Source organism: Artemia sp. Qi Xiang Cuo, chromosome 5 (assembly GCF_049724085.1).
Source record: "Artemia sp. Qi Xiang Cuo chromosome 5, ASM4972408v1, whole genome shotgun sequence".
NCBI lineage: Eukaryota > Metazoa > Arthropoda > Branchiopoda > Anostraca > Artemiidae > Artemia > Artemia sp. Qi Xiang Cuo.
This window is the reverse complement of record NC_142798.1, coordinates 10706452-10720836: the sequence shown is the minus strand read 5'-3', so window position 1 is coordinate 10720836 and position 14385 is coordinate 10706452. Positions and strand designations below refer to the sequence as shown.

Genomic DNA, 14385 nt, shown 5'->3' with positions numbered 1-14385 from the left:
TAAGTTAAATGAACTAATATCTTTTATGAATAATAATTCCATTAATATTACTTGCCTCCAGGAAACTCATTTGATCCAAAATCAACAAATTAATTCTCTGGGTTACACTATCCTGAGAAAGGATAGATCATCAGAGAGAAAAGGAGGTGGAGTAGCTTTAATAGTTAATAATAATATAAAATTCTGTGGCATCAACTTTCCAGATTTTGTAAATGATGTTGATGCAATTGGTATCAGTGTTTGGCTGAATAACACATAAACTTACATAATAAACTTTTATAACCCTAATGGCCAAACTACAGATACCATGGATTTCTTCAGCTATATAAATAATTCTTATATGTTGAAAAATATCATTATTTGTGGAGACTTTAATGCCCACAGCCTTTTTTGGGGGAATAAACCAGCAAATAAAGCTGGTAAGTTCATTGAGCGTATGACTTCAAATAATAATGAATTAGCTGTTGCTACCCCTCCAAACCTGAATACATATTTCAACCCCAAAAGTGGCAGTTTCTCTACAATTGACCTACAAATTGTGTCTTTAAATATTCTGAATAAAATTTATATAAATAAAATTGATAGTCTATGTACTGACCACTTTGCCATAGTTTGCTCCCTAAACAAACCTGCTGAAACCCTATCACATACCTCCAAATATATCAACACTAAAGCAAATTGGCCTATGTTCCAAAATAAGCTAAATGATGAAATAACAAGTTTCACCCAAAATTCATGCATTTCAAACGCAACAACTGAAACATATGCTGAAATTTTGGCATCTTTACAAATAAATACAGCTAATCATGCTATCCCCAGGACAACACCCAGGAAAACCTTCCCTAAACATATTCCCAAAGCATGGTGGACAAATGAGTGCCAAAATAAATGGTGAACAAAAAATGCAGCTAGGAGAACATTCTTAAAAAAACACATCACCTACTACATAATTAAAAAAATTACAAGCAGAATCTAATCTAAAAAGGACCATAATAAATGCTAAATATAACTACTGGAATAATTTTGCAAATAATCTCTCCAGAGAAACACATGAGCCAATTATACATAAAGTCATAAGCCACATCTGTGGGAAAAAAGCTTCCCCCCAACCCACTCCTGTCTGAGCTTATATATAATAATACGCATTATGACGATGATAATGAAAAAGTTAAGCTATTTGCCACTCTTTTTGTTAATAAGCTAACATCAAACAATTGTAGCAAAATACTCCCAATTCCTATGAACCCAAGTTACCAACCTCGCCCAGGATCCGAGTATATAACCAGCCCATTTTCAATCCAGGAAATGAACAATGCAATACGTCATATTATGACCAAGACTAGCGGCAGCTATGACAATATACACCCTACATGGATAAAGAATCTCACCTCTTCATACAAACAGGAACTTCTAAATTGTTATAATCATGCTTGGGCTTATTCTATGTTCCCCAATATCTGGAAATGTTCGTCCCTCTTACCAATCCTAAAGAAAAATAAACCCAAAAATAACCCTGATTCCTATAGGCCCATAATGATTACTCCTGTGATGGGGAAAATAATGGAGAAAATTATCTTTTACCGACTCCTCTGGTTTGTTCAAAAAAATAATATGATTCCTCACACTCAAACTGGTTTCAGGAAACACCATTCCTCAACAGATGCTTTCATATTGTTAACAAATGCAATAAATGAATAATTCTAAAAAAATAACGTCCTAGTTGCAGCTTTCATAGATTTTGAAGGGGCATATGGCAATGTGAACCACCAAATCCTTTTAGTTAAACTTGCAAACCTTGGACTACCCCCCAAACTAGTATCTTTTATAAAATCTTTTATAGAATTGCAAAGTTTCATTGTTTGTGTAGGTTCAGCCTCTTCACCCCAAAAGACAATAGCCAAAGGTCTTCTTCAGGGAACAGTCCTCAGCTGCCTCCTCTTTGCCCTGTATCTCTAGGACATGAATCTCCCCCACACGAATTTACAATATGCTGATTATCTGGTACTATGGTCATCTGGCAATACCTTTGGGATTGCACAGTCAAAGCTGCAAAAGTCACTTTTCCAATTTGAAAATTCTCTCAACATTCAGATTTACCCATTGCACCTACCAAGTCGAGAATAATCCAACTTCACCGAAAGCAAATTCATGTTAATGCAAGATTAACTCTAAATGGAACAACTATTCCAGAAGATAATCATATAAATTACCTAGGTCTCATGCTTTACCAAAAACTTAATTTCCACCTCCACATTTCAAACACAATAAAAAAAAGGCTATAGAAAAACAATTATACTAAAAAGACTTCTTTCTACACCCTGGGGTGTAAAGAGAAAACCTTACTCCAGTTTTATAAATCACATATAAGACCCCATATTGACTATGGGCTCATCGTCTATGGTGCATGTGCAAAGACCCAGATGCAAAAATTAAAACAATACAAAACGATATAATACGTCTCATGTTTGGTCTTAGGAAACCCACAAGCACCAAGTTTCTGCTTATGGAGAGTGGATTAACAACAATAAGGGAGAGACGTAGCTTTCTCTTGATAAAACATCTTACAAAAATTGAATCAAATAGCTCACACACCCTACATAATTGGTTAAGAAATCCAGCCATGTATGCAGATGAGTATGCCAATATTCAGAAGAAGTTCCCTGTACCCGCAAAGTCTATTGCACCAACTTTCCCCCAATCCCCTCCATGGAATTGGTCAATCCCCATAATAAATACTGATTTCTCAAAGTGGACTAAAGATTTAACCCCCATTGCTTTTGTCCAAAAAAAATTTGCTGAACTTAATACAATTACTTATAAAAACCATTTGCAAATATTTGTTGATGGGTCTATAATGAATGAGAAGGTAGCAAGTGGTGCCTTCCTTCCTCACCTGAAAATTACAATGGGTGAGAGATTGCATAATAATGTATCTATAATGTCTGCAGAGTTAAATGCCATAATCATGGCATTAGAATACCTTATGGAAAATAAACCCTTGATTGTTAATTCAAATAATATTGTAGTTTATTCTGACTCTTTATCAAGCCTTGAGTTGTTATCTTCAGCTCCTCAGTATAAGCTGGATATTGACACTTATCATTGTCTTAGTATTATAGATAATCTTGCTTCAAGTGGCATAAGAACTTATCTTCAGTATATTCCTAGCCACTCTGGTATAAGTGGTAATCATCAGGTTGATGAAATAGCAAAAAATGCTATAAATATTGACCAGCCAAGTGGGAGACCAATCCCCATTAGAGATATTAACCGTTGAAGACTATCTGATATTATGTTTCATGAGAAAATCCACTTTTTCCCCCTTTCCCAATAAGTACTTTTCTAAAATTTATCACAGAATTCGTTCTGGAACAAATGGACTAAACTTTCTTGCATTCTCATATCAGTTTTCTAATTCAAGTAGTTCAGTTCCCCTGTCCCCTCTTTGCAGGTATTGTATTATGATAATGAAACAATTGACCACTGCCTATTTGAATGTAATATGCTGACGTCTGCATAGCATACCTTGCGTTGTAAACTGCTAAAGTGCTTCAAACACCACAAAATCTCACTATCAGCAAAGAGCCTAGCCAACTATTCCTGCACACAGCACAGAAATCGATATCTATCATCTTGTATTTGAATTCCTTGAGTCGAAAGATCTACTAAAAGATATTTCAGAATATCTAATAAATAAGAGACAACCAAGCCAGTAGCTCTGTAGCCCACAGAGTGAAGCAAAAGGAAAAGGGCCAAATAGTATCAACTGAAAAGCCCGCCTGCTATGAAATAGAAGAAGAAGAAACTTAAATTATACTTTAATGCTTTCTGTGCTTCTCCTAGGCTCCTATTTCTGACTGGGCTCGCAGTATGAAGAAAAGTTTCAGACTTTGTCTAAGATAGAGTCCACCGTTTGAATTATTCTCACATGATTTATCACTCGGCGTCTTATTCCTCCTTCTGCTCGTAATTTCCTAAATACATTTGTTGAAGAAAGGCGCGTAAAATTGTTTTACTAATACCTGATAAGCCTTTCAGAAGGGCTTGTATAAAAATGAGCAAAAAGCTTCTAAAATCCTCACTTAAGGCAAGTTTGTTTTTACTCGATTCTATGTTAGTGTCATGAGAATAGGAAACTATTATTTCCTAGCAGAAAATGGTTACCACCAATCATTAAAAGGATTTACCAAATCATCTTAAAAGAATCATAAATACTTATCTCATTCTGAAAGTGCATTACTTCACTCTCACCTTGATAATATATATACCACTCACCTCAATGTCATACCCAGGATGTTTTTTTGTGTGTGTGTGGGGGGGGGGGTCTTGCTCAAAGGTGTTTTTTTTTTTTTTTTGGGGGGGGGTCTTGCTCAAAGGCTTTTTTTTTGGGGGGGGGGCAGGGGGTTGAACAAAAAAAGCATAAAAAATTTGTTTATATCCATTTTTGGGTAAATTTTTACCAAATCATATTATTGACTTACAAATAGGCCTAGGCTAGGCCTAAAGTGAATATGCCACTCAATGCCTTTTTTTGTGCTCTTTCCAAATATAATAATTATTTTTGTCAGAAATGAATTTTAGCCCCCACCCCTATAGCCTATATACCAATTCAGGGTATATATTTGCACATTAGGGAGAGTGGGGGCAAATTTTATTTCTGATGTAAATGGGAGGTAAGTTTAAACTTTAACCCCACCCACCTGATGTGCAAATATAGGCCTATACCCTGAATTGGTATATAGGGGTGGGGGTAAAATTCATTTCTGGCAAAAATGATTGGTAAATTTGGAAAGAGCATAAAAGGCATCAAGTAGTATAGGCTATTCACTTTATGGTAAAGTTCTATGAAATCATATTATTGAGTTAGGACTAAAGTGAATACATCATTTTATGCCTTTTTTTATGCTGATTACAAATTTAATAAGCATTTCTTTTGTAAATGAGTTTCAGCCCCCCCCCCCCCTATATAGCCTAGGCTATACCTAACCTAACCTAACCTTGAATGGGCCAATATAGGGGGGGGGGTTAGAATTTATTTCTGATAAAAATGCTTATTATATTCGTAATCAGCATAAAAAAGGCATTGAATAGTGCATTAACTTTTTTCATAACTGAATAATATGATTTGGTAAAACTTTACCCACTTTATTTGTAAGTCAATAATATGATTTGGTACATTTTTACCCATTTTTTTATGTATTTATGAGTCAATTGAAACATTTTTTTTTTGGAGAGAGGGGAGGGGATATCCACCCCTGTGACTCCACCCTTTGACTATTGGAAAAAATTTAGTTTATAAGCTTATATAGAATGGTACTATCCAATCTCCTTATAATTAAAAACATTTTAGTCATCTAGCCTAGTTGGAAAATTTGGTATAGGAAAAATCTAAAATATTAGTCAACTAGTTGGAAAAGGAAAGTTTTGCTGGGGCAACATTTATTGTCAACTAGTTGGCAAATTTAAGTGCTGCTGGGGAGAAATTATTAGTCAACTAGTTGGAAAATGAAAGTTTTGCTGGAGAGAAGTTATTAGTGAACTAGTTGGCAAATTTATATTTTTCCTATACAGATAGGCCAAATTTTCCAACTAGATGACTAAAATGTTTTTAATTATAAGGAGATTAGATAGTACCATTCTATATAAGCTTATAAACTAATTTTTTCCAATAGTCAAAGGGTGGAGTCCTGGGGGGATGGGGTTCAAGCTACCTAAATTAAGATAACTAGATAAAGCTGAGACAAAAAATAAGGTGAACTATGTTAGTTATTCTGTGTTGGCAATTATATTGGTAATCCTGGAATCAAAATGGGTGTAATTTTGTTTTAAGATAAAAATGTGCAGATAATTTATTCATTTTGTCATAACTTGCCTCTTTTTTGACATATTTGTGTAAATGTAAGCAAAAACCAAACTCAAGCCAAGGGGTTGAGTGAGTGAATGCTGAAAACTGTATTTTTGTAGGAAAAGAAATGCCATGATATAAGTTAAAATTTGAAAAAAGTTTTCTTCAACCGGAACCACATTTTGCAAATGTAAATGCAAACTTGCCAAGATGGTGTGCCAACTCTAATTTTTCCTTATGAAAGAATTCCTGAGTGGAAGCTCATTTCCATTTAGAAGATTTGTAGTAGGCTAGATGCTATTCTAAGTGATAGTTGGCTGCTTAATGATTTCAAGTGAAAACTATCCTTTCTCTTCAAATTTTTCTACCTTGATCTCTTGATTGCAGTGTAGTAATTAATATAGTAATAATAATAATTTATTTTGTCCTCTTTTGATACATTAAAAAAATGCACTAGAGGAGAACAAACAAGGAAAAAGAAAAAAAACACCAATAATTAATGGTTATACAGTAAAGTGACCAACATGTCTAATAAAGAAAGACAAACAACTAGAAACTTAAATCAACACTAAGACATGTGGACCTATCAGTCTACCCAGCCATATATAAGAGATGGTTAAGCAGAAAGTTGGATATTTTCTTACACCAATCTTCAAAATAGACAGATGATCCTCCATCTTATCACATATATTGAAAACATGGTATTTTTTACTAATGTACATGTTCTGAAACCACAGAGGGATACCAATAAAATACCTAGCATACCCATAAAATTGGACCCTAACTTGTTTTTATTTATCAGTTATAGAGAACAGATTCCAAAATCAAAGTGTAAAAACACATGTAGTGCAAACATGGAGTTGCATAGAGAGAGAGATAGATTTATTCTAAAAAATCAAACAATTTAACATCAGTTTTAATGGCCACCCCAAGAAGTTAAATGTTCCTAATGTATGTTTGGCAAATTGCCCTTTAGTTTTTGCCAGCATATCATATGTTTTATAGAGTTTATTTTTTAGCTCATTAATGACAAGAGCATATGGTGCTCTTATTGATAAACCAAAAAGGGTACCTAAATACCTTCTAGAGTCAGATCTAGGAGCAGAGATTAAGGATATTTCAAGGGAGTTTTGATTGTGCCTTTTCACATGGGTTTACAATCATGAACTCAGTTTTTGATTGTTCAATAGCAAGGCCAATCTTGGATAGACTAGCCTTAACAGTTCTTTGCATTGAGGACATGTTTTCAGTGAGAAGAAGTATGTCTAATGCAGGTGACAAATATCAATATGACTGAACATTAATGGACTCAAGACTGAGCCTTGCTTTACCCCATGCTTCACCAGAATAGGATTTGTCAACCCATTACAAGAATGGGTCTGGACTGTTGAATTCTGGTACCAATTCCAAAGGCATGTGCAAATAAAACTGATAGTTCCACAATTTAATAAAGCAACTAATGATTGGAATGTACAATGAAGTCAAATGGCTTTAGGTTTGTCAACTGTGCATATGTACAGAGTCTTTTTCATCATCTTATGTTGTTTCATTATAGACAAAAACACTTAATGGGCATTTTGTACTCCTGATCCTTGGCTGAAACTTGCTGAAATTATTTTTTCAAATTTTGACAGTGTGATGGATGAAACTGTGGCTGCAAAATAATAAAACTCTTCCATGCATGGAAAATCTGGTGGCTATAGTTAAAACCTGCAATTGTTGCAAGGTTGCTAGGCTGAAAAGTGGCTATCCTTAAAGTTAAATAGTATCAAGAAACTGACATAGCTCTGGTGTGTTTGTGTCAGGCAGCTTTGTGTTGCAACAAGCTGTTAGTAGCAGTGCCTTGCCCTTGGCTTCTCCTCAACTATTTTTTTTATCTTGGCTTGACTTACTTGACTTAATAGTGTTGCTCAGCAGGGTTGCCATTGTAGAGGAATTATGTTGACAGTGCTGTTATTCTTCTCCAAGTGGTTTTTACCATGGCTAGGAATGGGCTCTATTGCAGGCTCACATTGCAGCTGAGGAGGTATTAATTTATTATTACTGTGCAACATAGTTTTTATAATAGCAAAATATAGATAGAGAGTGGCTACATCAAGAGTTCCTGTACAACTGGGAGGCAGCCAAATCTTCAACCAGAATGTAACAAGCAATTAGACAACATGCAGAAGTTATCACAAAGCATAACAAGAATGGAAATCCTTATTTTGCTCCAAGTTGTGATTTAAGGTGTGTATCTGGTGATTAAAATCCATGGTGACCCTTATGGAACTACTTTCTTATTGATGGTGTTATAGCGCTTTCTTTGACAACAATAATGTCAAAGAAAATGTTTAGTTTTCTCTTGAGTCCTGCCATAAATTTATTTGGTTTCTATGTTCTATGTTCTTCAATGTTATATTTTTCTATGTTTCTATGTTCCAGGTTTTATGCCAGCAAATTAGAAAATTAAATCTATTAGAATATCAGAGTAAAGTTCTACTAGCTAACCATAATGTCAATGTACAAAAATTTGAAGTTGTCTCAAATGCATCAAAAGCAAAAGATGTATCAAAGCACTTAAGTAAGTTGTATTTAAATTTTTGTTGTATTTTTTAATTTAAAATGGTTAGTAGGCTATCAGATTTTTTGTATAAATTTTTTTAGTAGATTTTTTTTTTTCACTTGTATGATATTTTAATTACTTGTGCTCTAGCATTCACTAACATTTTATTTCAATGTCTTGAGTAAATTTATCATGGAATTCTATGTTTTTTGAATAGATAGCAGTACTTTTAAGCTAAAAAGACATGTTGCAAAAATGTTGAGTTTTTACTAGAACATGATAAATGAACCTTTTCTAACAAAATATTACTTTTAAAAGATGTTCAGTGAATAATGTCAGCTAGAGAATGTCAGCTTTATAGTCTCTTTTAAAATTAATTCAGTTTTTTTTGCTAAATACAGGTTTATTAATCATGGCAGATGATTAGTGCCAAGGTCAAAGCTTTTATAGGAATAAGATGTTTTTCTTGTATGTTTGTTTTTTCTAGTCCAATGCCATAAAGCTGTTTCTGAAAATTGCTCCTGTTAAATTGGAATGCATTTTCTCAAGATGCATATAGTTTATATTCTTGGCCTTTCTGTGTAGTAATTCTATCCTCCTATTCCCCCTCCTCTGTCTAGCATATTTATAATCTGTGTAAAACTAAATTCCATTATCAGTGCATTATTTTACTTAAATTAGAAGGAAGGAGTAATGTTACTCCTGTAATGTTAAATTAGAAGGAAGGAGTTATTGTTCTAATTATATAAATTAGAAGGAAGGAGTTAATGTTATTGTTCTAATTATATAAATAAAAAGGAAGGAGTTAATGTTATTGTTCTAATTACATAAATTAGAAGGAATGAGTTAATGTTACTCCTGTAATGTTAAATTAGAAGGAATGAGTAATGTTACTTCTTGACAAATTTAAAATGGGGCCTCCTCTTTTTAATAAAAAGATCTACACAGTGTTATTTCCCTGAATTCCCTCAATAGGCTGCAATTTTCCCCTTTTAAATTATGTCTCGATTGCTCTAGATATTACACTCAACCACAGTATATATAATAGCAGTATGATCTTTCCCTATCTCACCCATTATAAAAACTCGGACCAAGGTGCAATTGCTCCAGAGAATGTATAAACCGGTATAAACATAAGCAACAATTAGATCTTTTCATGGGTAGACAAGTCAGATCTCTCTTGAATGCGAAACTTGGCTTCAACATTGGAACACTAATTTTGAAGAAACTAATTTTAAATTAATTTATTCCAATACATACATGAAAATCGGTAATTATTAGTGTAATGTTATTATTAGATGTTTTTAGGAATTAAAAATAGGTTTCAAAGTCTCAAGTTGGTTTCAAAGGCATTTTGAGAAAGTTTCTGCCAAAATACGTGTTCCAGGGTAATTGGACTGCTGATGGCAGATCAAATGAGAAGAGCTGTTTGAACGTGCTGATATATATATATATATATATATATATATATATATATATATATATATATATATATATATATGTATATGTATATACATATATATATATATATATATATATATATATATATATATATATATATATATATATATATATATATATATATATATATATATATATATATATATATATATATATATATATATATATATATATATATATATATATATATATATATATATATATATATATATATATATATATATATATATATATATATATATACTACAAAAACTTTACGAAAGAGAAAGTTTTTTTTAAAGAAAAGTAAAGGCAATATTAAACCTAAGATCTGTAAAAATTGAAGCCTAAAATAACTCAAACTCAAAATGACCAGAAATTATTATTAAAGAATAAAAAAGGAAAGGAGAATAATTGGTATGGCTGTAACACTGCATATAAATTTATATAAATGTATATAGCCTATACCTTAAATTACCTTAAATCACAGCTTGGAGTGAAATAAGGACTTTCGATCCTGTTGAATCACTCCTTATGATGACTGTTGTAGTTGGTTAAGTTCTGGTGGAAGATTCTGGTGCTTCCCAGCCAAACTTCCATGGTGTATCTTTCCACTCAGCATCAAGATGGCGTTTGAAAGCATCTGTTGATTCAGCAGCCACAGTGTCCTCCTTGAGATTATTCCAGAGGTTCTCAATCTGATTCGAGAAGAAATTGCATCTTGCTCCAGTTGTAGCGTGATGTTTGCGGATTCGTCTAAGGTGTCCTCGTGTTTTGTGGGAGGTGTCGATCTCCAGGATCTCATTTTCTCGATTGGTTGAGAGGAGTTTGTGTGCCTGGATCATGTCTCCCCGTTTCCGTCTGTATACTAAGGAGGGGAGGTTGAGTTCCTTCAGCCGTTCACTGTATGTCTTGTTTTCCATGCTGACAATCATCTTAGTGGCCCTTCGTTGGATTTGCTCAAGAACTGCCTTGTCCTTTTTGAATCGAGGGGTGGCCAGTATCATCCCCACCTCCAGTCTAGGTCTTACTAATCCTTTGTAGAGTTTGGTGATTACGTGTTTACTCCTACTGGTGATGCTGTGTTTGATGATGCCTAGGGCTCTGCTAGCATTGGCTGAGATTTTCTGTGAGTGGGAGCTGAATTTCAACTGGGAGTCAACGATGATGCCAAGGTCACTCTCCTCCTGGACAGGCTCAATTGTGTGGTGACTTCCAGAATTTTGGGTCATGAGGTACTGATGTTTGGGGTTTTTGTGTCCGAAGTGTATGACCTTGCATTTTTCTGTGTTGAATTCCAGCAGCCATCTTTTGACCCAGGAGCACATGTGGTTGAGATCAGTTTGGAGGGATTGGATGGAAGAAAAGGTGTTGGCAGGACCTATGAGTTTCAAATCATCCGCATATAGGGTGGTTTTGTTGCTGGTGATGAGGGGTAGCTCATTTATGTAGATGTTAAACAGGGTGGGGCCCAGGACGCTGCCCTGGGGAACCCCACTAGTGACTTTGATTTCGTCAGAAAGGACATGGCTGTTTGGTCCAGTTATCACTTTCACTTGCTGTGTTCTGTCCCTCAGAAAGTCCTCTGTCCAACTGACCACTTGTGGACTAACAGATAGAGTAAGTAGCCTGTGAATGAGGTATCGGTGACAAACCTTGTCAAATGCTTTGGCTAAGTCTAACAATATAATATCCACAGGTAATCCTCTCTCTAGTAGGTCAGTTACAAGACTATATGACTCAAGAAGGTTTGTGTCCACCGATCTCTTTGAGCAAAAACCATGCTGACTACTGCTGATAAGTGAGTTGGCCTCAAGATGGTTAATGATACGCTTGTTTATGATTTTCTCCATGACCTTGCATGCCAAACATGTAAGGCTGATAGGTCTGTAGTTTGCTGCAGAAGTTTTGCTACCCTTCTTGTGAATTGGGATGACTATTCCCTTCTTCCAGTCCCCAGGAAGCTTTCCTTGTGCAAGCGACAGATTGAATAGTTTTACCAGTGGGGCTGATATTGCAGGGCTTAATTCCTTCATCAGTCGTGGGCTGAGACAATCAGGTCCCGTCGATTTATTGGGATCGAGGTCCTTTAGCTGTGTGGTTACTTCTTCGATTGTGACTGGTGAGTGTACCATCAGGAAGGGCGTGTGAGCCTGTTCTGCGGGTGGGGGGGTTGATTGGGGGTCATCCATGGAGAACACTGAGGCAAACTGCTGATTAAGCAGGTTTGCTTTTTCAGAGGGGCAAGAGGAGAAAGAGTTGTTGCTTACCAGGTCTGGTACGGTGTGTCTGCCTGGCTTCTTATAGGAGATGTATTTCCAGAATAATTTTGGGTTTTTCTTGACGTTTTTGACCAGTTGTTCTTTATAGTTTGTGGTCAGTTTTCTAGTTTATTTTCGGAAGAGGTTACTTGCAGTTTTGTACTGCTCGTACAAAGCAGTAGTCTTTTGTTTCATGTAATTCTCCCAAAGTTTTTTATTACTGTTGCATAGTTTCTTGATTTTTGGGGTGAGGAAAGGTAGAGTTTTGGGTTTCTTTTTCCATGTTACGCTGTTGTGTTTGGCTTGTCTCTCTAGTGAGGTCTTTTTTAGAGTTAGCCATGAAGCTTTGACATCTTCTGATATAAGTGTTTCCAGGTTAGCATCTAACAGCTCTTCCACTATCATCTTGTAATTTATAAAGGATTGCTTGGTATATTTTGATGGTTTGGAGTTGAGTTGAATAGATGAGAGAACTGGCATGTGGTCACTTGAGCCAATTGGACTGAGAGTGTGTGTGTTGTTCACCTTTTCTGGGTCATTCGTTATGACTAGGTCCAGTATGGAGGGATTTTGTCCTGGGCGCATTCTTGTGGGCATAGTTACTGTTTGGTATAGAAAGTTGTCAGAGAGGGCTTGTACTAATGGGTTTTGTTCAAGGCTTGACTTGGTCATACCTCGGCCATCTACCCAAGATACGTTTAGGAGGTTGAAGTCCCCTGTCATGAGCAGGGTTGCCTTTGGGTAATTGCATAGTATGAATTGCGTCATTTCGGCAATTGCTGTTTCAGAGGACAGCTGGCAAGGGCTGCTGGGGCTCCTGTACATTGAGCTTAGGACAAACATTTCGTTAGGTAGGGACAGGGAGACCCATGTAGCTTCAACCCAAGGTAAGTAAGAATTTGGGACAGAAATTTCTTTTACCTGGAATTCCTTGGAAGCTAGAACAGCCACTCCTCTTCTGCAGTTTGGATCAGACAGATTGCTGAAGATGTTGTATCCAGAGGGGCAGATTGAGTCTTCTGTCAGTTGAAATCTTGAGTTCTTGGGGCAAATTTCTGTCAGAGTTGCAATGTCTATCTGACTTAGTTGGAGCACTGTTGCCAGTTCCGGCATCTTGTTGGTAATAACATCAGCGTTTGCCGTCATAATGTTCACAAGTTTTTGGGTGTGTCTGGGCGAGTTTTTATTTTGCTCACTAATATTCTCGCTTTCGGTTGAAGTGGGTGAATTGCAGCTTAGGTACACAGAGCTGCTAATGAGGGACGAGGCAGAATGGCATGGGGACGTAACTGTTAATTCACTGTTTATACATTTACAAAAACTTGCGTTTACAACGTTATTATCACTCACACATGAACTATTTACAAGGGGGACGAGACGGTTGGAGATAGTGGTTATTTTTGCATACTCGAGCATCTCTCCATCGGAATTGCTCGAGTTTGACCGTTTTTTGTGATTTTGCCCTTTCTTATTACTAGGTCCGTTTCTCCGTTTGCCTGTCTTTTCTTCATTTCTTCCAACAAGGCTTTTCTAGCATTGCGATCTTCTTTGGAGCTATCGCCATAGAATCGAATCGGGTCTTTACGCTGGTAGGATGCATCCAGGATATGCTTCTTGTCTGTGAAGCTGGCTACCGTGAACAGGACTGGTGGGTGTTGCAGTGGTTGTCCGGCCGTGGGGGCCGAGGCTGGTAGTCTTTTCACGTTGAAGACTTTGGTCGCTAGTTTGTAGTTGTCCTTGAAATATTTAGCAAGGAAGTCTTCGTCACTTGCTTGGATCGGAATCCCGTATCCGACGACGTTAAGTTTGCGTCTCTGCCTGTCCTGCTCTCTTCTGACTGTACGGCGTATATGTTCGTCAGGTGCTTCTGGTGCAAGCCCCGTCACTTGAGCAGTAATTGCCGATTCAACAATTGCTTTTACCTCGAGAACATTGCATTTTGTGGCAAGTTCATCGTGAATCTCACTGAGACCCTTGTTGACTGTGGTCGTTATGCTAGTAATGTCCTCTCGCACCTCTGATTTAAAAGATTCGATGGCTTTGGTTAGGGTGTCGGCGTCGCGCACAGGCTTGTTCAAGATGCACCGGGGACAGCTCCATTCACATTTCATAGTACGATTCATTTTCTCTAGCAGGACGTATTGTTCATCACTTAATCCTAGGCACTCAATACAAAACCAGTTAGGACATTTGTCACAGTTGACGGCTTGCGAATTCTCGTCCAGGCTTTTTGCACATCCCGGGCACTTATCTTATCCTTTTACGGGGCTCTCACTTTGTCTCTTTTTTGGTGC

General features: G+C 36.2%; 1 protein-coding gene across 1 annotated transcript in view; it reads left to right on the top strand.

The window, feature by feature from the left end:
• The first annotated feature begins 3929 nt into the window (after positions 1 to 3929).
• Positions 3930 to 14385, top strand: part of ScsbetaG (Succinyl-coenzyme A synthetase beta subunit, GDP-forming) — a 36938-nt gene continuing 26482 nt past the window's right edge. The window contains exons 1-2 of the mRNA XM_089089334.1: positions 3930 to 4087; positions 8270 to 8408. Coding sequence (XP_088945460.1) covers positions 4055 to 4087; positions 8270 to 8408 — 172 coding nt within the window. The 5' untranslated portion in view covers positions 3930 to 4054. The remainder of the gene's footprint in view (positions 4088 to 8269; positions 8409 to 14385) is intronic.